The sequence below is a fragment of the Orcinus orca genome, chromosome 17, assembly GCF_937001465.1.
Source record: "Orcinus orca chromosome 17, mOrcOrc1.1, whole genome shotgun sequence".
Taxonomy (NCBI): Eukaryota; Metazoa; Chordata; class Mammalia; order Artiodactyla; family Delphinidae; genus Orcinus; species Orcinus orca.
In genome coordinates, this window is record NC_064575.1 from 80,310,005 (window position 1) to 80,337,444 (window position 27,440).

The window sequence follows — 27,440 nt, forward strand, 5'->3', positions numbered from 1 at the left end:
ATCAACAAACAGGATGGGGAGACGTAGAGCGGACCAGGCGCACACGGAGAGGAAGACCGGGCCCCTGCTGCCCTGGCGCTGGGAGACAGGAGACAGGTCTGCACACGGCTGCAGGACAGTGTGCGAGTGGCGACAGGTGCACGTGCGGGCAAAAGAGAAGGAGCCCTCTAACACAGATGAAGGTAGTTGGGCAGAGGAGATGCCTGAGTTGAGGGATGCAGAATAAGGAAGAGGGAGGCAAGAGAAGGCAGAGGGATGTGTCATTTGCTAGGCACACAGCAGCCAGCGGTGCTCCAAAGCTGACCCGGACGAATTCCGAGGTATTCTAACAGGACCAGTCTTAATGGAATGAACTCAGTCTGCTCCATGAAACTAGATACGGCCTGCTTGGGTTTGTTCAATAGTTTTGATCATCCAGATTCGCCTATTCATTCCATCAACTGTCAGGGTAACACTCTTTCTCTCTGCTGCAAGTTTCCACGTGAGGGCCACTCTTTCGTGAAAGAGCCCTGGCCTTTTTCCACATCCTCACTTCTCCCCAGGAAAAGGGAACTGGCGTATCTGAGCGGGGACTTTAGAACAGGACCAAGCCTCCACAGCCGTGCTCACTCCTGCCTTTCTGGTGAGAAGGCATCTGCCTGTGGACAGCACGTGACACGGTAGGCGCTTAGCCAGGAGAGTCTGGCCGCGGCAGTCAAGGACCGAGGTGGGGGGAGGCAGACGTGCAGGACAGCCAGCGGGAGCTTAGTGTGACCTGCCCCAGGCTCCCTTCTCCCATGGCTCCACCAGTCATGGGCCTGACGTGTGAGCCCCCGTCTTCTTCCTCCTCCAGCATGTCTGGTTCAGAACTCAGACAGGGAAAATAAGGTTGTTCAACTGCCATTTGTTAAACTCAGACATCATTAAGTAATAAGTGATTGCCATTTTATTACCACTCACCTGTGCGTTTCGAGCACTGTGTTAGATTTTGTGTATGCGATAGAGAATGAAAGCCTGGTCTGCCTCACGGGTCCTTTCTCTCTCAATACGGCGACGTGGATGCCGAATGAGATGGTAATAGTAATCACGGCTAACAATTACTGAGTACTTACAATACTCAAAACTCTTTGCTAAGTATTTAATTTCAACCCTATCATTATGCCCATTTTACAGGTGAGAAAACTGAGTATAACCCAAGGTCATACAGTTAGTAAGTGGTGAAGCCAGGATTTGAACCCAAGCAGACTAGAACCTGCACATTCTTCCACATCCTCCTACTGCCTGGAAACACTGTGAACACCAACCCCCCTCGCCGGTGGGACCATACACGCGGACCTCCTGTGAGGCGGGTGAGGCTTCCTCTCTCCATAACTGCTCCCTCGGGATTCTGCCTAGGTTATCCAGGTAGGTCCTCAGAAACACTGACGATCATTTAGTGCCATTAATCAGACACCATTAAGCTGTACCCACTGTAACTGTAAAGTCTATATTTATGGAACTATCCATACAACTGTGTTTGACCAACACAGGTTACCTTATGTTTTAAATGAAAAATATTTAAGCAGACTGCGGTCCATAAACACCAGAGGGTAGAAGTCCCATGCTGTAATTGAAACATTCAAATCTGAAAGGCAGTACTATGCCTGCACGCTAAACCCAAGGCTAATTTAAGGAAACTAATTTGGACCTTTCTTAAATGGCAAAGATACCCAGAAGGTGATCATTTTACTGGAGGAAGAAACTCTGGTTTCACAGCATTAATTAAACAAGTCAAAGTATTTCCTTCTCTAATGCAAGGTCTAAATGGTCTTAGGAGCATCTCTGACTCTGATTTTTTTGTATTATTACCCGAATACCTGGTCAAGCCCTCAGTGCTGCCTCCCACCAAGGGTGATGAATCGGAAGAAGTGGCCAAGCCGCCGGCACCAGGCTCTCAGGCGCAAGCCTGCACCCGTGGCCTGATGCACAGAGCTGCGACGTCGGGTGATTCCTACCACATTATTTCACTCCGAATGTCCCCTATTCATTGAGAGAGGCACTCTCTCCCACTGCATTTTAGAAAGCATTCAGCCAGAGCTTTAAAAGATCAGACCCCTTGATCCGGTTATTCCACTGCTGGGAATCTAGTGAAAGAAAGAATACGAAATTCAAGCAAAGGTGCTCATTGCATGAGTTTTCACAATAGTTTAAGAGTAGAAGCTGCTTGAAGGTTCCAACGTAGGGAACTAGTTTGGACATTTCTTTTTTTTTAAACTCACTCATTCATTCATTCATTCTTTCAAAAAAGTATTCCAGGCACTGGGGACACAATGGGGACAAAAACAAACACAACTCATGCTCCCTTGTAGTGCACCTTCTATAGTAAGTGGTGGGCCAGCCTGGTAACCATATAAATGAGCAGATAAGGACCACAGCTCCCTGTGATGGAAAAAGGCAGGATGCTCTAGGAGCCCAGGTCAAGGCGGACTGATCTGTCTGGGGGACAGGGAAGGCCGCCCTGAAGACTGGACATTTGAGCAGACAGCTGAAATATGAACAGGAGTTAACCAAGTGAGGGGGAGGGGAGGCATCCAGTATGAGGAAGAGGCACGTGCAAGAGAGATCAAGGAAATAAAAAGGACCCGGATGGCTGGAGCAGATGCTGGAGCCCAGAGAACCAGAGGGAGCACAGGAGGGGGACCAGGCTGGAGAGGTGGCAGCCATGGAAGACCCTGTAGGCCAAGTTCTCCTAACAGCAATGTGAAGCCTTAAAGGGTACAATCAAATGGGCATTTTACAAAGAGCTCACTGGCTGCAATGTGGAAAGCTGAGTCGTGGATCACGATGCTACAACATGTCACTACAAAACAGAGTTTGTGAATAATTTGATTAAGAAAGGAAAATAAGTATAATGGGGTTAAGTATTAAAAGCAGGATACAAAACTGCACATAAAATATAAACTCGAGGGCTTCCCTGGTGGCGCAGTGGTTGAGAGTCCGCCTGCCGATGCAGGGGACACGGGTTCGTGCCCCGGTCTGGGAAGATCCCACATGCCACATGCCGCGGAGCGGCTGGGCCCGCGAGCCGTGGCCTCTGAGCCTGCGCGTCTGGAGCCTGTGCTCCGCAACGGGAGAAGCCACAATAGTGAGAGGCCCGCGTACCGCAAAAAAAAACAAACAAAAAAAAACAAATATAAACCCGATTTTATAAAATATATGGGCTGGAAAAAGGCTGGAAGGAAATAACATTAAAAATATTACTGCTTATCTTAGGGAACATTAAAAATATTAACAGTGCTTATCCTAGGGTAGTGAGATTACAAATAATTTTTTTCCTTATAGATTTCCGGACTTTCGTCACACGAAAAGCCTCTTTTGTAACTGTTTTACAATTTAGACTATAAAATATTAATAGAATGCTTGACAACAGGAATACAGCCTCAATCTACTGATTAAATACTGAGTATATTTACCTGTAACTAGATTAGCATTGAACTGAAACCCTCCCCAACAGACCTTGAAATATCATGAAGATAATTAACTAAGGTCTACAGATCAACCTGCGTTGAGACAAGAAAGATCCTCAAAATTAATTCCATTTCAGTGTTGCCAAAGGGGTGCATATTTTTACAGCTTTATCGATTAATTCAGTTGCTCACATTTGCAAGAAGAGAGGAGTGAGGCTACAGATGAATGAAGCACCCAGATGACATGATGTTATAATTCAACAAGAGCGCTTTCCACATATGGTATCATTTATTCCCACCACTAAACTAAGTCAGATTCTACTGGACAGTCTTGTGGCCGGTGTAAGAGAGGCTCAGAGGCAAAAGCATTTGTGTCCATTCACAGCAGAGCCTCATCCAGGCAGTGGCCATGTCTGTCCTAATCTCTCTCACATCCCCAGTGCCTGGCACGTAGAAGGTGTTTAATCTGTTGGGCTGAAGTCCAGTAGAAGGGCCTAGAGCCAACCCAGGTCTGCCTGGTGCTAGAGCTTACGCTCTCATCAAGAACACCTCACTTCCCCCTCTTGCAGAAACAGAGGGAGCCCACTTGCACTGGCATTTTGTCTTTCCCCTCAGCTGGGGAAATGTGTACAGAACTCAGGTGATGAGAGTTTGCTGATCTACGTCAGCAGGTACGTATCACAGCTGAGCTGGTGACCATGGGGAGGGTGGGGGGACATGCAGGCTAGTCCCCTCTGGGACATCGACTCACCCAATGTATTTGGAGGACAGTTTTCAGTGTCGATTCAAGTTTTAAGCACTCATATCCTTTAAGAGGGCAATTTCAATTCTAGCAATTTATCTCACAGGAAGTCTTGAAGAAGTATTGAAAGAGGGAGGAACCAAAACCTTGTCCGTCAAGCAAAAACTGGCTATATATAAACTAGTGCATCTACATGACAGCAAACACACTTAAAAAAAATATGTACTGAAAAGGAAAAAGTCAAGGTGTGGTAAGTTTAAAAAAATAGGTTGATAACCGTGCCTTTGGTATTTTATGCTAGGAAAAAAATAACAAAATTGAAGTGCTATATTTTAGTATATCATGAAAAACTTATGGTGTGGCCTGTGAACCACGATGTCTATAGTAGTGACCACGACCAGCAGAGGCGCTATGGGTTACTGTAACTGCACATCACACGGATGTTGGAACCTTCTACAGGATGCTTATGCTACTTTTGAAAGTAGGGGGGAAAGAGATTTTCTTTTTCATTATAAATTGTGGAGCTATGAAAATCAGCTAATTTACTAAGTAAGGCCTTGTTCACACCTCTTTTTATTCAGATGAAGCACACATCTGCCTTAAGCAGAACGCTCCACCTTCCTTAAGCCGAGGCGCTGCGTTTCCCAAGCATCTTGCTGATCTGCCGCGCATCGCACATAGGCTGCTTGGGCTCAGCCAGCACTCTAGGGCCATAATGGAGGGGCTAGTTCTCAGGTTCAGTCAAGAAACCGAAACCCTTCATAGATGGGTTTGCACACAGCGTCCTGATAAGCTAACACGCCCATCTCTCGCCCTCTGCAGCGGTGGCTGGAGTCGCACAGAACAGAACGCTTTACCTGCTCGACTTCATGGGCTGCTCATAGGGTGTCTGCTGGATGGCGTACTCCTGGTACCCTCTCCGGGGCGCCAGGTCGGCCACCGCGGCCTCGGGGTCTGCGGCTCCTGCTTCCGGGGGCCCAGCCTCCACCGGAACAATCTTGGTAGCACCTGAGATGGAGGCATAACGCACCACGTATTAAAGAGGCGCCGTGAGGGCCCTGACCACCCCCTGCCCCCAGAGCAGGGGACGGAGCCTGGGAAGCGTATTTCTTTACTGTGTGGCACCCATGCAAAGGACTAGTTTTCCTTCAGTTCACACCTTTAACTTGTGTGTTTGTATACGTGTACGCATGTGTGTGTAAGTGTGTGTGTGTGTGTACATGTGTATGTTTGGGGGGAAAGGGCAAGTTTTCCAATAATCAAAACCTTCTTCTGAGATACATTTTCACTTGATCTCATTAAAAAACAAAAAACTAGATCCATATACACATATATGCTTCCTGCAAGATTTCACATAGATCCACATGTGTTAAACTTCACGCAAATGTAAAACAGCGTCAAGACAGAATGGAGCAGTGGAATCAACTGTGAACAGGAATCTAAGCTGCCTGGGATCTGGTCCCAAATATGACATCACCCTCCCGCCTCCAGACCTCTGTGTCCACCCTGTGAAATGAAAGGTCTGGAGTGGAAAACTCAAAGGTTACCTTTATTCGTGCAAGTCCAGGATGTGAAACGATCAAAGACCGTTTATAGCAGCGTATGTGCACGAGGGTACACGCACACGCACGTTATATATCAAGTGCACTAAAGAAAAGGCTCCAATCTACCTCTCGTTTCTGGAATAGCAAAGGAAATTAACCACTTTTTACCCCCCCCTTACAGAAATCTCAGAATACTACCATCAATTCTTAAGAAATCATTATAGAAACTTTCTCTAGAGACAGCTAAACACAGGAAGCTCTCTCCTGGCATTTCCATTTCCCGGAATAACACTTCTCTGAAGTAGGGTGGGGCAGACAAAGTGACTTTCCAGAAACAACTTCTAGTCACATGATCTTATACGGCTTTTTCTCTGCTGATTACCTTACCCTGCACTGAAGTATCAAGAGGCATTTATTCAGCGTTTTCATTTTAAATAGTGAGTTATCAGTACTATTAGCACTGAAAAAAGATGTTTAAAAAGGCTCTAGCTGTCCTCAAAACCGTAACTTGATTTTTCAAAATTTTATTTAACAGCTGTCACCTCAAACGGACAGGAAAAAACCCATTATTGTACTTCGGAATCTACTATCATAAACTGCTTTTTGCCTAAAGTATCCTTTCCTGGAAGAGACTTTTTTAAAAAGGGTAGTATAAGAAATCCACTGGCTATTTTATGTTTAAGGAAGAGGAGACAGGAATTTCTAGTATCATAAAATATATGATGAACCCACTAAAAAATGCAAAAAAAGAAAAAAAAAGTGAGGTGGAGGGTTTTGGAGAAGCCGCCAACCTCCATGTGGTGCGAGTGGTCTTACACGTAGGATGGGGCGCTAAGGGCGGGGAGGACATCCAGGAGAGGGGCTGGTGAGGGGGCAAAGAAAAAGACACTCTCCTTGGCCACTGCTCCTGTGAGCGGCCACTCAAACGACAAGGACAGGTCGTGGCTGCAGAGGTGGCGGAGGCAGCAGCAGGGGCAGCCCTCACTCCCTTTCCCCTGGACACGCTCGTCCACCACAGCCCTGGGCAGTGACAGGTCAGCCATCATCCCAAGGTACTGGGTAATTCAGTGGAGAGCCCGACAGTGAGGAAGCCGCTCAGGATCACAGCCCCAGCTGTCAGGCTGCCTGCGGCACAGCCCCGCCCACAGAGTCCCACTCTGTCCCCTCCCGCTTGCTTTGCTCACCTGGAATCACTTCGTGAGCCGTTAAAACCACACTTATGATGGGCTTCTTGGCTCCGGAGATCTGCGCGGCCTCTTTTCCCGAGCAGACCTTCTGGACTTTCTCCACTCTCTGAGTCCGCAGTCTCTTCGGGGCCTTTTCTCGATCATCTTCCTTATACTTCTTCTCCAGTTCAAGGTCAGATTCGTTACCTAAGGAGCAAATACCAAGATGCATAGAATATCCTCCTATGTCAGTGATGGAGTCAGGGAGTGCACACAGCCCCAACCCTTTTACGGGACGACAGTAAAGGAAACATACACGTGTGATACAGACACTGGTCCACGGTGCCATGCAGGCCCCTTTACCACTTCGGGCAGCATCTTTGCTTCTTCAGTCTTTCACGTGATTCAATAAATATCATCCCCCGCCACAGGCCACCACATGGGCACGGAGGATACAGCTGACACGGCAGGCAGAGCCACGCATCTTGTTGTCGTGAAGCCAACCAGCCCACAGTGTCATCTATCATCAATCAACACTGCGGAGGAGACATGGTCTTCTTTAGATATACAGCCTAAGAAGTTGTTCAGTTACTCATCTTCCAGTTAGTAGGTGCCTTCCATGTGCCAGGCACGGTGGATATAAAGGCTGACAGGGTTTTGTTATACAGCAGAAACTAACACACCATTGTAAAGCAATTATACTCCAATAAAGATGTTTAAAGAAAAAAAGAAAACAAGCTTAGCTACAAAATAAATAAATAAATAAAAGTAACCTAAAGCAGACTGACAGGGCACAGACCCAGACCCTGCTCTAGAAAGCCCTGCAGCCTGAGGGGTAAGAAACACTTCGTATCAAAGTGAAGCATAAAGGAGTGCGTGCTATTCCCAATTCCTAAGTGAGAAGGAAATAGGGGGAAGGAAAGGACAGGAGTTGTCTCTTTCCAAGAATCACAGCCACAAACCTGCAGTAGCCTGCCCAAGAACTACTTCTTCAGAACATTCTAACAAAGAGACAGGACCCACTCGGCACAGCCCTGCGTTAGAGATGAACACGGGGTGGGTGGATGGTCACGGGACAGGCACATGGTGCAGGCTTGGAAAGCGCTGGACTAGGGGTTGTCAGGGAGGTGAAGTCAGAACCAGGAAGTATCAAGCAGAAGCCGGAGAAAAGGGAGAAACCAGAGGGAGACAGCCTGAGGCAACTCAGGAAGCCTGTGCTTCCCGTGATTTAAGTTGCCCACAGCCGGACCCACACAGAAACCCACCGATGGACGCCTGAAGGAAGACAGAAAATGGAGAAGTGCAAGCTCCTAGGACGGCATGCTGGCTGGAGGAAATCTCTCGCAAGACGAGGCCAGGAAAAAACCTGGCTAATGGGGCAGGTGGATTGAAACAAACAATTTTCTGTGTTCTATAAATGAGAGTCTTTTCGCGCTTGTCCCAATCATCCAGGTGCTTGAACATTTTTAGATCTGGTAGAAACAGTCATGGGTTTTTTTTAACTGCTGGAAAAAGCCAAGGTCTTTAGTCATATAATTAGTGTCAGCACCAAACATGGTAACAGCAAACTGAAAAGAAATATTAGTAAATGAGATCATGACTCAGAGTGTACTCTGCAAGGCCAAAGGGAAAAGTCAAGACGGTTACATACATCCACCCCTTGAAGAACACAATGACTCCTAAAAAGCTGAAGAATGGGGCAAAACACGGTATCCCCAAAGTCACTGCCGATGCTTACCTGATGTTTTCTGATTTTTGATCTGCATCGGGTAGTTTTAAGAGATAGGTGTGCATAAATATAGAATATACTGGATGCTATAAAGAGGTAGAAACATACTATAGGACTCCTTGCTTTTAAAAATGACGCTTTACTTTATAAAAGAATTCACCACAGATTACAATTCAATACGTGGATGACACAGCAGGAATAGATAACGTTTACATAAAAAAAAACAAAAACAAACAAGAATTAGAGCTTGCCATAAGCTCTGGGTTTACATCATGAATCAACTACAAAAGCCAAGAGCATACACACGATGTCAGCCGGCATGACCACGAAGTAGCTGAAGCGATCGTGGTTACACTCCCCACACTCTGCACTGGACTGACCATGTCTGGACTCAGCTTTACGCATCGTACGTTAAGAATACACTGCAGAACTGGGTGCACGAGGATGGTGGACAGGAGTGGAAGAAGGTCTGGAGGACTGAAACCCGCTAAAGACATGGGAGTTGACCCAGGTGGAGATGAGGAGACTGGATGGGACTCTGGTCTCTCAGCCCAACTATTACCACAGCTCCTATTCGTGTCCTTGCTTCAGCCACCCTGCCCGGTCCCCAGGACAGAGGAAGCCGCTCCAGCCATTCTGGCGGCGGGAACTCCAGGACCCCAGCGTGGCCAACAGGGTCTGGGGTGAAGGCTGCCAAGGGCTTCTGGGAACAGCTTCCTTCCCTAAGAAAACCTCTGCTTCACTGGGCGTCACTATTGTCCACTGCATGGAAGTGAGGCAATCACCCAGAACCTACAAGAGATCAAGGGAAAGCCCAGGTCGACACCTTGAGGGTCCGGAATGAAGGATGGACCCTGGGACGGCAATGGTACATCTGCACCCCCCCGACCCGACCCGACCCGACCCTGGAACCGCCGATCCCCATGCATCTGTGACGTGGGAGGATGGACATTCCCACTTTCCAATTCGTTTCTAATTGATGCCTCTACTGAAAGTATCTCGACTAACACACTCTCCAAACCATTTTCCATCTTGACCAGAGAGTGAATCGTTTTTAAAACCCAAATCTGACCCTGTCACTCCCCTGCTTAAAACTCTTCAATGGCTTCCCTCCCATCTCCATGAGCAGAAAGTGCTAGATAAAGTCCTCCAAGATTCGCCATCAATCATCTCTCCCACGACCCCTGCACCCTCAAGGCCAAGATCCCCAAGTATGCACCCACGTGTACTCATCTGCTCACCCCTTCAGGCTCCAACTATACTGAACTACAGCCCCTGGAACTGCATGCAGGTCCCCGTAACATCTAACACCCAATCCACAGGCCCCTGCTTGTCCAGATGACAAAGGCAGTTCAGATTTACACACAAACACACACACACACACACACACACACACACACACACACACACCAAGAAATCAACATTATCAACGGTCGGATTTCCCACACTGCTTTGCAATTATCTGTTTGGATGCCTCATCTGTGCTGTGACCTCCAGGAAATTGGGTCTGTGTCTTCTTGTTATTTTATTGAGCCTGACGCAGACCGATAGCAGAGGACCTAACCTAGAACACAATGAAGACCTGCTCTGTTGTGCTCAAAAAGGCGAAGCTAGGACCAATGGGTAGAGGTCAGCAACAGACTTCACCAGAAGAAGAAATTTCCGGCAGTCAGAGCCATCCAACGAGGGAGAGGTGGCTTTAGAGATGCGTTTCTCAGGAGGGTTTTCGAGGAGCTTCACATAGCAATCGTGATGCTGTGAGAAAGACTGAACCACATGGGGGGTCAAATCAGACAAGCTCTGCATCTCTGAATTCTGAGACCCTCCCAACAGGGAGATGGAGCTGCTATGTAAGGAGGACGGCAGGAGAAAGGAGGTGGAGGGGCGGGCAGTACAAGACAGCAAAAGAAAACGCGGAGTAAGACAGCGGGCAACGGGAGAAGATGCACCTTCCACCTCCTGGGCAGCCACCAGCACCCTCCGTGCCCGTGTGGGCTCTGATTCTCCCCGTAGCAAATGCCAGTGGGGCTCTCACCATGTCCCCGAGGCCCACACACGACCCTGGCAGCAGCTACAGTGGACACTCAGGCTCACCCTGCACCCCAGCGTCCGACCTCAAGCTTGCACAGGTGTCTTGAAGCATTCGAGCTAGGCCCCTGCTGCCCAGAGGTGGAGACGGGTCAACGTGGGGGGGACGACCCTCAACCAAGGAGGAATGGGAAGCAATGCACAGCCACTCTGGGCTCCCAGCCTGAGTGCACATTTCTGGGACACATTCTGGAAGCTTCGAGATCCTGGCAGAGTCAAACGCCCAGTGACCACAGCTGGAACCCAGCAGCAAACCCTTGTCTCTCCCCCTTCCCTATCTCACCCTCCCCACACCTCACTCCTGCTTCCTGGGATCCCCACCCCAGTAACTGCCTGCAGCCGGGGCAGCTTGCAGGGAGCATAAGTGAAGTCAACCCCATTCAAAACTGTCCCAAACGCGCACCTCCAAGCCCCCACGCCCTCCATCAATTCCCTGTGGCCCCATGAGACATGGATCCACAGCCCATTCAGCTACATTCCACTCTTGAGAGCTTCCAGAAGTTTCCACAGTAAGTTTTCCCACTGATCCAGGCATCACGTGGCAGACACTGTACAAGCAGCCTTGGAAATGATTCTTGGAGTTATCTTAACCCAATTCCTCGACGACTGGAGCACAGTGGAAAGAACACAGCCGCTACAGAACAGAAGCGTGTGCATGCAGGGAACAGCAGGTAATTCCGGGTAAGACACCGCGTATAAGAAAGGGGAGCCAAGAGGTGGAAGAGGGGCAGGCAGGGGCAGAGCGTGAAGACCCTGGACGACAAAGGCAAGTGCCTCCTGTAGAGAAATGAGGGTCTCTGCCCCGCCCCTGCACGCGTGCTCCTCGCAAGCCCTGGGCCCAGCCCACTGCAGCCCTCACGACTATCTAGTCTCGTTCCCAGCACCAGGTCAAGCACGTAGAAGGTGCTACACGCTTGTGTGCAGAGAACAGGGAGGGTGGAGGGAGAAAGAGAAGGACATCTGAATGAACGTCTTGCGGGTAACTTTGTGCTCACTCCCTTTGGACATCAAAGAAGTCCTCACTTCCACTTGACCTGCTTGTTTGGGGATTTCCCTGCATCCTCACTTGACCCATCTTTGTACTTTTCCAAGTTGCCACTGAACCGCTCCTGCATGCAGCCCGGGAGTCCTGCCGGTGCCCGCATCCCTCCCTTGGCTCACCTGCACCACGGTCTCCCACACGGAGCTTCTACACAGTCCCCTACTCCAGCCACTCTTCACCACGTGCCAAGGCGGCACAGAGGAGAAGCACAGCAACAGGCACGTCTGAGTCTCTCCCCGCTTCCTACCCACCAGGCTGTCCTCTTCCCAAGTCTCTCCCTCCACTCTGATCTCCTACCCTGGTGTTTTGGGATATGCTATGTGTAGCATTTGCTGCAGAATTAGGTAGGGGGGGTCATATCTCTGGTTTCCAGCCTCTAGAGGTAATTGGATTTAATTAGCAAGGCTCCCACTGCCAGCATCACTAGTTCTTTGGGAGTCGGGAGAGGAGAAAGTCCCAGGACCTCATAAGAACCTCCACTGACAAGTCCTGACTCTCCGCCCACATCTCCCACCCAAACTATCCCAGGATGGGCCCGCTCTCCAGGCTGACGGTGGAAAGACCCTCTCACTCCAGACCTGACACTGCTGGAGCCTGAGACAAATTAACCCATCAGGCTCTGTGGACACACTCACTTTTATTTGTAGGACTCATCCTGGTTGTGACTCAGAAAGGCCAAGTCAACGATGGGTCTGACTCCAGGTCTGCCTCTTCCGTTTCTCTGCCTGTTTGCTAGTTATGATCCTCTCCTCAATCTGGTTAAGGATTCATGTCAAGTAGTGTTCTTCTGAAAACAAATTTCTATTTCTAATACCAAGTTCAACAATGATTCCCTCGTACTTAATAAGACATTCTCTTTGCGAGCTTTTTTTTTCCTTGTTGTCCCATTTCCAAATTTTCTCAGGGTCCATCTTCAAACAAACCATCATTTCTACACAAAAGAAAGAAATATTTACTTGTAAACTATCCCAGCACTACAGAATGTGTTTGTTCCTTACCAGCCACAGTTCATTCACCATATACTTATAGAGTGCCAGGGCCTGTTCTAAGCATTTGTGATCCTGCAGGGTACAAAACAGAGAGAGACCCTTGCCCTCTGGAGTTTACGTGCTGGTGGGGAAAGACAGACAACACAGTTAAAACATAATAATTAAGTAGATTACATAATACATCAGAAGGCAATTTTAAAATTCCTCATTTTACCGGAGCCTGGTGAAAGAACGCAGGCATGTGGAAGATGAGCAAGTCTGAATTTTTTTTTTAAGAGAACCATTCTTTAGAGGGCCCTACTCCATTCTACAAAGGAAAAACAATCTTTGATCAGAATCTCATAAAATCAAAATAAAAAGAATCTTATAAGATCATCTGCCCCTTTTACAGGAATAAAACAAGTCTGAATTTTTAAGCGCTGTGGTCCAGTGTTCTAACAAACACATCTCACATGACCAGTTTCTACTGATGGGGAAAGTCATTGTGACAGGGCTTGTTTATTTACTTGTTGACTTTGTTTCTGGTCTGTCCCCATAGACAATGTAAGTGCAAGGCAGCCGGGCAGGATTGAGCCCATTTTGCTGGACACCTGCCACCGGGCCACTACCCTGAAGGGCTCCGTGAAGTGGGAAGAGATGGGTGGGACCTCACCTTCACAAAGCGAGAGAGTCAGCCCTTCATTAAACAGATTACAAGTGAAGGCCTCTCAGATGCCTGGCCCTGTGCTGGGCTCTGGGGGCCCAGAGAAGAACCCGGCCTGTCCCTGCCCTCGGGGAGATGAGCAAACGCGGATGGCTGCCCCACCCATCAGAAAACCCCTCCCGCCATCTTCTCCTTTAGTCCTTGGGCCCTAGAGAAGCTGAACTGTTTCTGAGCCTGTTACAAACACCTAGCGTCACGCCTGAGTCCCTCTGACTGCAAAGCGCGGGCTCCCTGCTGCCCTCTCCTGCCTCCGATGGGCCAGGAGGAGAAGTTTAGACAAAGGACCAGAGAGGAACCAACAAACAGCGGGCCCCGTGGTGAGAGGCAGTGGTCAAGTGGCAAAGCCTAGTACTGTCCTACGGGGACCAGGAGGACAGGTGGGTCTGGCTGGTCAGCCGAGAAGTGAGGTCCACGACCAGTGCTCTGCTTTCTCCGTGGGGAATGGTGCTCAGCTTAAAGGCTCTTCGTGTACCACGATGCCTGGTCTTATTTCTAAGAAGCCCCTCTCCTCCCCCCTCCCCTCTCTGACAGGGCCCTGGTCCATCTGTGCTGAAGGCTGGTGAGAACATAAAGGGCGGCACTTGCTCAGTGCGTCCTCAGCTGAGTTCCCAGAAGCAGCAAGAGGCCATTTGCTCCTGATCACTGTGCTGATGAACGGCCCACCTGGGCGCCCGCCTGCCCGCATGAACGCACACCGTGCAGGGACTGCACGGCTGGCAGCCCTGGTGCAGCACACGGCCGCTCCGGACCCCGCTTCCAGGGCCAGGCATTTAAAGTCCTGTCATGCTTGGCGATGGCAGCCCTGTTCTGCTCTGCAGCCGCGCTCCTTGCTACAAAGAAGCAATTCTTGGAAAGTGAAGAAAACTAGAGTTTCTGTTCCGTTCAAACTGGTAAATGTCTATCTTCCCTGCACTGAGACAGACTAAACCCTCTGGCAATGAACAAGGCTAACGGAACGTGGCTCTTCTGACAAGTCAGAGAACCCCAGCTGACACCCAGGCTCCCGGGCTGATGCCAATGGGTAATTTGGGGTAATTTACTCACTCTTGGTTCAGAGAATGCCCAGCTGACTCCCTGGGCTGACACAGTGCCTGGTGAGGAACGGGCAGCAAGTGGATCTCTTTCAATAAATACACCCAGCATGGAAAATGAAGACAGTGAGGGAGGCTGGGCGTGAGGGAGCACCCGGGTCCCACTCCACGTCTTCTAGGTAGTGCTTTCCAGATGAACCGCCTTCCAGATAGGCTGCTACTTTCATGTGTTCATTACGCAATGAATGTTAAGGTAGTATTTTATCTTCAAATTGTATGAAACATCTGTAATATCTTCACTGAGCTCTACAAAAGACTCTATCCAAAAGAAAGCAGGATGTGATTTTAAGTGAGATCAAGAGCGGAAGTCTGTCTGAGATGCTTAAAAGGCAGAAGAGATGGGATACCATCAACCCGCCCCCGGCAGACCAGCAAGGGCACAGGAAGGAAGGTCAGTGTTAATCTCATCAGCAACACTGGGTTTCAGACTGAAATATCTGACAGCGTCTAGGCCCGTCTGGTGTTTTTCCTTTAGTCAATAGTCATGAGAGGGAGGTAACCTGTACCACTGTAATAGCACGACGTTATCTTCTGAGAGGCACATTACAGTCTGCAAAGCACTTTCATAAGCACTAACTAGCACCTGTAACTCTACTGCATGTGCACACTGTGCCTTTTTAATCAACCTTCTCACATTTCACTTTTTCCTCCAAGGCTCTAATAAAATGTGCTTTTCCGGCATATGCGGTGCTTGGCTGAAGTGCCCTTGTCCAACAAACTTCACACCGTGCTGCATCACCATCTGAATCCAATTGTGATCGCCACTGCACCAGGATGTGGTTTTCAAACATTTTTTTTTTTAGCAGCAGGACATTTTGAGTGAATTCTTTAAGCAATTTCAACATAAACAATCAATAAAAGGGCATGACTGCTCTGGTTAAAGTGGGTAGGGTCCAAGCCAGCCCCCCACTAGCTACCCCCTCCACGGCCCTCCCAGCCCTCCATCTCAGCCGCAAGTGCCTCAGCTCTAAAACAAGTAGATGAGGATGCAGGAGGGACTGTCAAATACCACTTTCACCACAGTCGCTGCTCTGAGTGGCCAGCGCAGAGTCAGGGTGTGTGAGCTACACTCCAGCTCTGCCTTCGAGCTGGACCAGTCTGGAACTCTCTAAACCTAGGGTCCGAATCTGCAAAATGAGTCATTGTGAGGTTCAAGTGAGGGAAGGTCACAGAGTCCTCTCACAGGTAGGTGGCGGGAATCACGCAGTCGCCCCCAGGCCGCACGCGTTAGGGGCCAGTGACTTCCCGCCTGAAGATGCACATGTGCAGCTCAGGGCTGGGCTGGGGTCATGGCTTTGCGGTGGTTCTGGCTGGTTTCTGCTAACAGGAGAGGCTCAGGAAGGGCCGCCTCACCCCGCCCCCTAGCCCGGAATGTTCCCCAGAGTCACTGACGGCCTGGGAACGGTATTGTTCAACGTCGTGACATCTGTGCCTCACTGCTCTTCAACCACAGCACACTGACAGAATTCTTTACATTTCATTTCCTTTTGAAAAGACGGCGTTTAAGAAGTGACGACACTGCAACATGGAAGCGGGAGTTCCCAGGTGGGTGCACGCGCCCCTCGGTGCTGAGACTCCTACGACAGCGCCCGGGGCCCTCACGCGGGGAGGTGTCCTGACTTCAACTGAAGGCGGCCCTGCTTAAGGAGCAGAGACCAAGCATGTGCTCCATTCTAAGGGGAATGAGCAAAGATCCAGTGTCCCCAGTGTTCTAGAAAGTTTCCACTTGCCCCTCCAGGCCCACCCTCATCTGTCTCCACCCAGCTCCCGGAGGCTCACCTGTACGGGTCACACAGGGGCTCCATTGCCCTCTGGCTTCCATCACCAGCAGAAGACAGGAGGGAGGGAGGGGAGTAGGGGGCGATATTCTCCAGGCCCCCTCCCTGCAAAGGCTGCAGCTCTCCCTGCAGCTCTCTCCTGCCTCTACACCTCGGGTGACAACGACTCCCCACTGTCCCCAGCCTCCCCCAGGACCAACACCTGCCCACACTGTACAAATAATCCCTTTAGTAAACTCTCAAGTCGCCACGTGCTTGCTGCCAGCTCCACGGGACGACGCTTTCAGTCATCTCTACATGACCCCTCTTTCCGGCCCCCAAATCTCATCTTCACCCCGGCCGTGTCAAGCACCCGCGACTGACACGGCTCCTGCTCAGGCCAGCACAAGGCACATTCCCAAGACCAAAGGACTCTTACCCCAGCTTCGTCTCATTGACTCCCCCTGCGTCACTGACCATCGCTGATCCCGTCCTTCTCCCCCTCTAAGGCGGCCTTCCTGCTCTTCTCTCCCTCTGGATGCTCGGCACCAGGGTCCTCAGGAAGCCACGCAGCTGTTTGCTTCGGTTCCATCCCAACCCCTGCTGACCACCCACATGTGCCCTCACCCACGAAGGGGCCTCCTGCCGGTCCCACACCCAGGTGGATGACACCCCCATGGACACCCAGAGTCCACCAAACTCAGTGTGTGACCAGAACAAACTCATCCTCTCTCCCCCAAACCTGCTTCTCCCTTGGGTTCTCCGGATTGGCAGGGGCCACCCTCCACCCCAGCACCTTAGCCAAAACCTGGGCCCCCTCCCTCCCACAGCTTCCTGCTTCCTGTCCACATCAACCTGTGCCCAGGGCCTGGGAATCACACTTCCTCAGCAGCTCTAGAACACACCCCCTTCTTTGACGCCCACTGCCACTGCTGAAACCAGATACTGCAGACCCTCCACCAGGCCCTGCACCAGCCTCCCACAGTCTCCCCACAAGCACATGCGGCCAGCAGCCTCCTCCGGGCCTTACGGGATGCTACTCCCTCTGCCAGGCTGCATTCCACATGCCTCCCCCGCCTTCTGCCTCCTCTCACCTCCAGCCCCACCCACCCTACAGAACACCAGGCCCATGTGGACGTCAAAGCTCTGCCCAAGCCCTTCCTGACCTGCCCTGCTCTCTCAAGCTGCCTCTGAAGTCCCGTCTCTGAGCTCCCTTAAGATCCCATGTGGCCTCTGCGGGTGCTCATCACACTTACCCCAAAGTGTCAGTGTCATCTGTTTGCCCCGCCCACCAAACTCTGAACAACTTTACTATACAAACTTCCATTCATTTGACATCACGTAGCCCAGCAACCACTGCACGCCTGATACACAAACAGTAGGTGCTCAATCAATGCTTCCGATGAATTAATGAAAGATCTACAGCAGGGGTTCACAAATATTCCCACTTTTCTCAGCTCCTAACCATACACACACATGCACACGCACACACTCCTTTAACTCTGACGAGCTTCTCTGACTTCACTAAGAAAAACGAAGCTCACTTGATACAAAAGCTCTCAACTAAGTTCCCTTTATCTCAAAGTCTCCCTGCTCTTTGCTCACCATGCCCTCCTGTCCTAGAGGAGTTCCTTTGGGAGGGATACTGCTCCATTTTCCAACTCCCCACTCTTAGCAGTGGGATCTGTGTCTGTGTTTACCCTCTAACTCCCCAAGGGACTTCGCAGAGTCCCCGACATGGAATAACATGCAAGCAAGGCACGCTGATTTAGGAAAGGGCAGATGAAGAGTTAACCACAGGAGCAATCACACATTTTAGAAGTTAGTTCATACACACTCATTTATAATAACACAGCACTAATATTCTAAAGTACCTATTCCAAATTGCCCAAGAGCTAATTAAATCTCAGAACACCCCAGAGAGTCAAGTGTTATCAGCCACATTAATAAAAAGCCCAGAACAGCTGTCAGAACAGCAGCCTGATATGGGATTATATTCTGGGGCTCTGCCACTGAGTCATGCCACACTGCTGATGCAGCAGTTTAAGAAACTTATTAACCCAAGATAATGCTATCGAACCTGCTGACTGTGCATCACTCTCACCCTCCCTCTTCCCCTCAGGCTTTCTCAAGTCTTCCCGTCTCTCTTGCTCCGAGGGAAGGACAGGCGAGCACCTGCTCCGAGCACAGCATTCCCACAGACAGGAAACTATGAGTATAAGCACCTGCAGAGCATGAGGCCGTCAGCCTCCTTGTGACTCTGTCCTCACTGCACACTCACCACAGTGAACTAGCCAGCATTCCTCAAACACGCCCCCAGCCCTGCACCTGCAGGCTTTCGCAGCAGCCATCCTGATGGAAATGCCTAGCCCATCCCCTCCCCCGCCCCCTATGTCAGCCTTAGACATGGAGTTCACGGCCCCTCTCTCCAGGGAGCCCTCCAGGATACACCCGCGGGGGCGCGGTCCTACCCTGCCCCCTCTGCATTGGGCTGGCCCCTCCATCGTACTGTATCCATTCACCCCTTGGTCCTCCTCCCCAGGCTCAGCTGCTCAAGGGAAGAGACTCATTTTACTCGCTTTGATCTCCAAAGTCTGGCTTAGTGCCCAGCAACAAGCTCAGGAAGGAGGAGAAAAAAGAGAAGAGGATCGGCCGCTGCAGGGATCTCACTCAGCCCTTGGCTTCAGACAGCTCCTCAGCAGCTGGGAAGCTCCAGGCACAGCAGTAAGTCCGGCTTTAAAGGCCGCTGGGCCACGGGCCATTCATTGCAGCATTTCTCAGTACTCGGGTTGTTAATGGTGAGACAGAGACTCCTTTTCAAAATGGGGGGTGGGGAAATAAGTAGCTGCTACTTGTCTGAAGAGCCATCACTTGGAGCAAAGGCCCCCTGAGTCACAGGCTCCATCCCTCCCATCACGTCCCTCGAGGCGGGATACAGGCAGCCCCCTGAACTGCAGACAGCACGACGCAAAGGGGCTGCAGCACAAGAGGCCGGCCTCCAAGATGCTGGACAAGATATTCCATAAAGCCCTGCTTGGGTGGGATTTAGTTAGCTCCTCTTCTCCCCCAGCCCCTGCCCCCCACCGTGAAAAATGGCACTGAGTGCCCTCTGATTACCTGAGAGTCACAGCAGGTCTGTAGTAGAGAGCACGGGGCCGGCTCCACGTCTGACTTATGTCACGTGTCTCACATTGGGACACATAGTCACCAAAGGGACTGGAGGTTTAATTCAGGTGACTCTGGGCCAGGGCAAGGTGGAGAATCAGAGGACCAGCACTCAAAGACGGCTGGATCCACGTGACAAAAGCTGGAGCTCGGAAGTCGAAGGGACCAGGATTCACGTAATTACTAGCTGGCGTCGGGCAGCTTTCTTCGTCTAGCAGAGCCTGTATCTTCATCTAAGCGATGAGCCGGCAGCCCTACCTCAGCACCCAGCAGGAGGATGAGAACAGATGCTCAGCACCCTGACAGCAGCTGGCACAGACGGGCACACGGTAAGAGGAGGCACCATCACCGCTGCGGGGCCCAGCTGGGGCCCACAAGCATCACGCTCCCGCTGACCTGGGTCTAGGATTCTGTGGACCTACAGGAAGCTCTGGACCAGCTCGCCTCTGGAATTATGGAAGCATGTAAACAAACATCTGCCAAACTTAGCAGCCTGAGCCGTACCCACAGTTTGCTCACCCAGGGCCCGTCTCTGGGGCCTGTCAGGGCTCAAGGCTGCAGATCTCTCACTCTCTTCCTTCCATAAACAACTCTGACAATGGATCCCATTCTCATTTATCTGAATTTTATTCCAAGTGTCAGGAGCTACTGGAGAGAGAAAGGTCACGTGCAGGTGTTTTCCTTCAGCGGACGTTTAGCAGGGTTGCCTGCACCAGGGCACCGTGCCGGCCTCAAGAATGAGAAACAGCTAGGGAGCTGGCTTAGAGGGTTCAGGGCAGCTTTCCAAGAAGAAAAAGCTGCCTGTGCAAAAGAGCCCATGGGGCACGTGGGGCGGAAAGCAGGCAGAGGTGAGGCCCCTCCACGCAGCAGGGGAGGCCACGGGAGGACTCTCAGCAACAACATGACGTGTCACCTTAGCACGTGACATCCTTCTGTGAAGGGCGAGCTTATGGGGAGCAGGTCTAGAAGTGGAGCAGCCGGTCTGCTAGGCAAAGAGTCCATATGAGAGATGAGAAGGCCAGACCCAGGGCAGGGAGGACGCCCGGAGAGGAAACCGACCGAGGGCTCCAGAATCGTGGGGAGTCGGCAGGCTGGAAGTGAGCCAGAGGAGGACGCAAGGATGACTCCAGACTCTAGCTCAGATGACTCCACAGCACCAGCAAAGGAGAGGTAACTTTCACAGGCAACCCTCAAACACAGGTGAAAAGAATGACAGCGGAAACCTGAAATGTGAAGAGCAGGGGAGAAGGAGGAAAGAAGGAAAACAACTACAGAGGCAAAAGCTGAGTGGAAGCCAGTACAATGGCCAGACAGTCAGCAGCACGAACCTGGGACCTCTCCCGCGTCGTGTGACCCACTCCGCACAGAAACGCAAATGGAAGTGATGAAACATGCTGAGTTTCCCCCCATTAGACACTGCACAGTCCTAGTTTCTGCTCTCTGAAGATTCATGCTTTCATTCACACGATATTTACCGAGCACTGGCTGCGGACAAGTGTAGTTTTTCAGAGGGCAAAGGGAAGCAGGGCCTGCCAAGCAAAATGAACAACGCACGAGAAACCAAGAGAGCACAGGGCACTGTGGCCTCTGGATGTTCATTACAGAGTCGTAGGTGGGCACCATGGGATGGGGTAAGAAATCAGGGTACAGGGCAGCAGCTGCCAGGTCATACATAAACAACCTAGAAGGTTCCTGAGGAGCTCGGACTGTCTCTGAGCAGCGGTGGGCATCAGGGCGGGCTGTCTTCAGGGAAGGGATGTGACCGGTTTGCATTTCAGAAAGGTGGCTCTAATGGCAAGGAGAGGCATGGTTTCCAAAGCAGAAGGCACCTATCCAGGGGATGTCTAGGCCCATCCACTGAAATCTGGGAAGAGAGGAGCAGAAATCCTCTTTACTTTTCTTACCTCTTCCTTTTGAAATGTATATCTTACGTATGCTTCATAATGCCTATAACACACGCACACGGCAGTGTATGTATTCGAGCCACCACACCTGAGTTCCCATCCCAGGTCCACCGCTTCCTACCGTGTCACACTGAACAGCATGCTTGCCTCAGTTTCCCAGTTTGTGAAATGAGGATAAAAACAGTAACCAGGGCTTCCCTGGTGGCGCGGTGGTTGAGAGTCCGCCTGCCGATGCAGGGGACGCGGGTTCGTGCCCCGGTCCGGAAAGATCCCACACGCTGCGGAGCGGCTGGGCCCATGAGCCATGGCCGCTGAGCCTGCGCGTCTGGAGCCTGTGCTCCGCAACGGGAGAGGCCACAACAGTGAGAGGCCTGCGTACCACAAAAAAAAAAAAAAAAAAAAAAAAACAGTAACCAGCTGGTAGGATTTTTGTGAAAATAAATTAATACTTGCAAGACACTCAGAATAGACCCACATTAAGAACTCCATCGATACTTACTAAATTTTTTAAAATTATTTTTAAAGTTTTGGCCACACCACATGGCATGTGGAATCTTAGCTGCCCGACCAGGGATTGAACCCACACCCCCTGCAGTGGAAGCATGGAGTCTCAACCACTGGACCGCCAGTGAAGTCCTGATTATTAAATTTTAAAAATGCAACTTATTAGTAAATAAGTAAATATTTATTGGGGATATATTTGCAGATCACTGATGCACAGCTAGCATGGATCAGAGAGGGAGGGCAGACCAGGCTTGTTACAAGAGTCCATGTGGGAGCCTGACCCACAAGAATGGCAGCAGAGATGCAGAGAAGAATCAGAGGAATATTTAGCAGGAAAAGTCAGCTGACTATGGCAAGTGGCCGGATGTGACAGGTGAAGAAGAGGTTTCTGGATGAGACACGTGGACGGGGTGGCCAGTCACCAGGACGGAAGATCAGGGGAACATTTATAAGGAGCCTGTGGGACCCCAGACTGAGACACAGGCCTTGAGCTCAGGACATGGTCGGGGCAAGGAGGACATCTGCAGATCCCCAGACCGCAGTTGTGGGCAAATCCATGGAAATGGTAGGAGCCATGCAGTTGCCACTAGTGACAGCCACCAAACCTTTCCAGTCCTCCCCCACCATGGGCCCTTGACATTGGGGGAGATCAATTCTGGCTAATGCACTGCAGGGGCAGGAATGACAGAGGTCACTTCTGGGCTGACATGAAACCCTCAGGCTCTCCTCCCCTCCTGCCCGGTGACCAGCTGTGTTCGGGATGCTGACTGCTCTCTCTGCCTGGGTCCCTGGGTGAGCAGAGCCTCCTGAGAATCTGCAGCAGAACAAGAAGGAAAGCTTGGTTCTGTGTGGCCACCGCGATGGGGGAGACTGGTTGTAAGGGCGTACCCTGGCCCACACCGACAGAACCCGCGACAGTTAAGGGCTAAACAGACGGGCCCAAGCTCACGAAGCAGGTGGGGCAGGAGGAAAGTGGGACGAGGGGGGTCCATGAAAGGTGACACTAACTGTCCCAAAGTCCCACATTTCCAAGCATGCTGAGGACCATGTATGCTTGGAGGCCACTGCACTATGCATTCCCCTCATTAGCACAGAGATAAAACAAGGGTTCACAAGGCAGCGAGAGGAAACAGAATTTACCATTCTGTATCTTTCCACAGAGAAAAGTGTTCTACTCAGAGACTGACACTGCTCCATCTTTCCACCTGCAAATTTTCAAACCCGACTCACTCAAAACAGTTTTCAATCACAGAAGCTACTTATCAAGTCAGCTGTTTTGCTAACACAAATATAGTAGAAGACACTTGAAATATTGCTGTAAAAAATCCTCATGAAGATTATAGATGCATCTTAAAGAAGATCTTAAAATAAATGCCTTGGGGACTTCGCTGGTGGCACAGCAGTTAAGAATCCGCCTGCCAATGCAGGGGACACGGGTTTGAGCCCTGGTCTGGGAAGATCCCACATGCTGCAGAGCAATTAAGCCCGTGAGCCACAACTACTGAGCCTGCGCTCTAGAGCCCGCAAGCCACAACTACTGAAGCCCACGCGTCTAGAGCCAGTGCTCCGCAACAAGAGAAACCACCACAATGAGAAGCCCGCGCACCGTGACGAAGAGTAGCCCCCGCTCGCCGCAACTAGAGAAAAGCCCACGTGCAGCAACGACGACCCAACGCAGCCAAAAATAAATAAATAAATTTATTTTAAAAATTAATTTAAAAATAAATAAAAAATAAATGCCTTGTCTTCTTTAAGGAGGATTTAACAAGAATAAGAGCAAATTTTTGCAACTCTCCTAGCATAAAATGACCCCAGAAATAACAAGCTTAGAAAGGTTCAGAAGTCACTTTTCTAAACTTGATGTATTGATTTCTGTAGAGGCTGCAAAGTGTTTTTCAAAAACACCAGCTGTTCCACATAATGTCATTGGGAAAAAAAAATCTCTTTTCCTGGTTTCTTTTATTATTCAAATTCAGAATAAAATAAATAAATGTTGAATATATATATCAAAATATTATCTTAGGGTGCTTCCCTGGTGGCGCAGTGGTTGGGAGTCTGCCTGCCGATGCAGGGGACATGGGTTCGTGCCCCGGTCCGGGAAGATCCCACATGCCGCGGAGCGGCTGAGCCCGTGAGCCATGGTCGCTGAGCCTGCGCGTCCGGAGCCTGTGCTCCACAGTGGGAGAGGCCACAACAGTGAGAGGCCCACGTACCACAAATAAATAAATAAAGTAAGTAAATAAATAAATGTTTAATATATATCAAAAATATTATTTTAGGGCGCTTCCCTGGTGGCGCAGTGGTTGGGAGTCCGCCTGCTGATGCAGGGGATGCGGGTTCGTGCCCCGGTCCGGGAGGATCCCACATGCCACAGAGCGACTGGGCCCCTGAGCCATGGCTGCTGAGCCTGAGCGTCTGGAGCCTGTGCTCCGCAACGGGAGAGGCCACAACGGTGAGCGGCCCGCATACAGCACCAAAAAAAAAAAAAAAAAGTATTATTTTAACTTGCCATGGTTCAGTGTAGGGAGAAAGCTTATTTTGTTTTCTTCTAATTGTTTTAACAAGCAAAAGAGTCAAGGTCAATTCTTTAAAATGTCACTTAACTGCTCTTTACAGAGCATGAATTAAAACAATTATGCAAGAATTTTCCAAATTGTAATATTGTGCTTGGCAAACTAAGGAACGTGGAGCAATCATCACAGCGATGTCAGCCATGAGGCAGCTGGGCGTAAGGTCATTTCTGCATATTTTAGAAGCTTCAGCAGTGGCCAGAAAGGGAAAAACACCCAGAGCTTCTACCTTTCCATTTGGTATCTGTTAAATTAAAGTGCACTTAGGTCATTCAAATCAATGGACTACGAGGCCATTTTCTATACAGCTTAGCACTGGAGGAAGCTGATAATCGTATTAGAAAGGACTGTGCCTGTCTGCCACTGCTGAAGAGACTGCCTAATTAATTACAGAATAGGAAATAAACATCAGGACCATACAGGATGGAACTTTCATTTCCCATGAGGTTAGAGAAAAAGCTGAGAGAGGTATACTGAAATAAACAAAATCAACATCCATGAAGTAGAAATGAGACTGGTTTTAAGACACAAACGTGGTAGAGCTGGGCCAGCCACAGGGTAGGAGTGGGGACACATGGGATGGTACCCAGCCCTACGTCCGAGGAGCTGTGTGACTCTGGATAATCATCACTTCTGGATCTCAACTTCCTCAATTATAAAATTATGAAATTGGTTTGAAAAGGGGGTTTTCTGAGCCAATCCTAGAAGGTCACATATTGTATGACTCAGTTGGTGTAACATTCTCGAAATGACAAAATCACAGGGTTGGCGATCAGTGGTTGCAGGGTGACTATAAAGTGGGAATACAAGGGAGACATCTGTGGTGACGAACAGTCCTGTCTCCCAACTGCTGCGGTGGCTACACAAACCTACACGTGTGATGAATGATGAACGACGCACACAGTATCTCACTGTCAAGGTCCTGAACTTGACATTGTGCTGTAGTTATGTAAGACGTCACCACTGGGGGGAAGAGGGTAAAGGGTACATGAGACCTTTCTCTACCATCTTTGCAACTTCCTATTATTCCAGTAATTGTTTCAAAATATGAAGCTTTATTTTTTAAAGCGTTTCTTAGACTTGGAAGCAGACCCTTATTACTTTCTCAAATTGTGCTTATGAAGATCATTCCTTTCCCCTTAGTTATTGATCAAATATATACAACTGTCTTACTTCACAACTTTCACAGAAATACAATTTCCAGAAGGATCAAAGATATAGATAAAAAATGAAACCATACAAATAACAGAGGAATATATAGAAGGTTGTTTATTATTTTGGGGTATAGGTAAGTGTTCTAATCTATGATAAAAAGGGCAAGAAATTTAAAAGAAATATTTGACAGTAGTGACAATGCTGATATTTAAAACTACAGTAAAACGCAAAAGACAAAGGAAGCAATTCTACAAATGAAATTAAAAGAAAAATGATAAAACTGGAAAATATTTTCAGAATATATGGTGATCTAAAAGTGTAACAAGTAAAGGGCGTGAGCGAGGAATGCCCTGAATTACACACAAAACAAAAACCCCTAATAACTGCAATGAGAGAGTCCACGAGTGACCAAATAGAGGCAAATTAAAATAATTAAAGAAAATTGTTCACACTAGAGATTAACAGGATAAGACTGACACAACCCAGGATAAAGAGGGTAAAGGCGGATATGAGGACACAGCCAACGTCGGAAAAATAACAGATAGACACAGTCTACCGGGTAGCTTGACAACATGCGTATGTGTCAAAACATAAAAGATGCCCTATTTTTTTTTTTTTTTTTTTTTTTTTTTGCGGTACGCGGGCCTCTCACTGTTGTGGCCTCTCCCGTTGCGGAGCACAGGCTCCGGACGCGCAGGCTCAGCGGCCATGGCTCACGGGCCCAGCCACTCTGCGGCACGTGGGATCTTCCCAGACCGGGGCACAAACCCATGTCTCCTGCATCGGCAGGCGGACTCTCAACCACTGCGCCACCAGGGAAGCCCAAGATGCCCTATTTTTTGTTTGTTTGTTTTGTTCAAATAGTTTTATTGTTATTTTATCAACTAAAGTTGTCATATGATTTATTCAGATAAAACTCACATAACATAAAATTAACCATTTTAGAGTGAACAATCCAGGGACATTTAGAACATTCATAATGTTGTGCAAACACCACCTTTATCTAGTTCCAAAACTTTTCTATCATTCAAAATAAAACCTGTACCCATTAAGCAGTTTGTCCCCATTCTCCCCTCTCCTCCAGCCCCTGGTAACCACCAACAGTCTTCTGTCTCTATGGATTTATCTCTTCTGAATATTACATATACATGGAATCATAAAATATGTGACCTAAAAGATGTCCTAGAGAATTACATTACTAGGTATTTACCTAAGATAATAAAGACACAAGTACAAATATAGTAATAATAAAATAAAAATGCATGCTCAATCGTACACCCCGGTAGTTTTTTGTTTGTTTGTTTTTAATCAGGGAGAAAAATTTAAAACAATATTCAGTATCAATCAACTGGAGACCAATGAAGGAAAACTTATGGCCCATGCACACAATGAAATGCTGCGTGGCCTTTAAAAATGACAAAAATCTATATCTACTGACTGTTTTCAGTCAGAAAGCAGAGCATCGCAATCAAAAGCACAGACCCTGCAGCCAGAATATGTGCATTCAGAGTCCAGCTCCATCCCTTACGGGCTGTGTGATGTTAGCGAACTCCTGAACTTCTCTGTGCCTCAGTTTCCTGGTCTATAAAGTGGGAATGATAATAGTGCCTATGATGTTGCCATGATAATGAAATGAGCTATTGATAATAGTTGTAAAATACTGAGAACAGTATCTGCAGCATAGAATGTGCTACAAAACAGCTTGTTAAAGAAAAAATACTGACATGAAAAATTTATCTGCTCCATTACTGAGTGAAAAAAGATCACAGAACATTATATATGACCTCATTTCTGAAAAATGTATATGAACATACATAGAAGTGAGAAAGACCTTTCTTCACTTTTTTTACACAGTGTAATAGACCT

General features: G+C 49.1%; 1 protein-coding gene across 2 annotated transcripts in view; it reads right to left on the reverse strand.

Annotated features, from left to right (window-relative positions):
- ZFAT (zinc finger and AT-hook domain containing) overlaps positions 1 to 27,440 on the reverse strand; it is a 187,791-nt gene that overhangs the window by 112,047 nt on the left and 48,304 nt on the right. For both annotated transcript variants that reach the window (XM_004265302.4, XM_033419751.2), the window contains exons 4-5: positions 6,896 to 7,084; positions 5,025 to 5,175 (exon numbers count right to left, since the gene is read on the reverse strand). In XM_004265302.4, the coding sequence (XP_004265350.1) occupies positions 5,025 to 5,175; positions 6,896 to 7,084 (340 nt within the window). The remainder of the gene's footprint in view (positions 1 to 5,024; positions 5,176 to 6,895; positions 7,085 to 27,440) is intronic.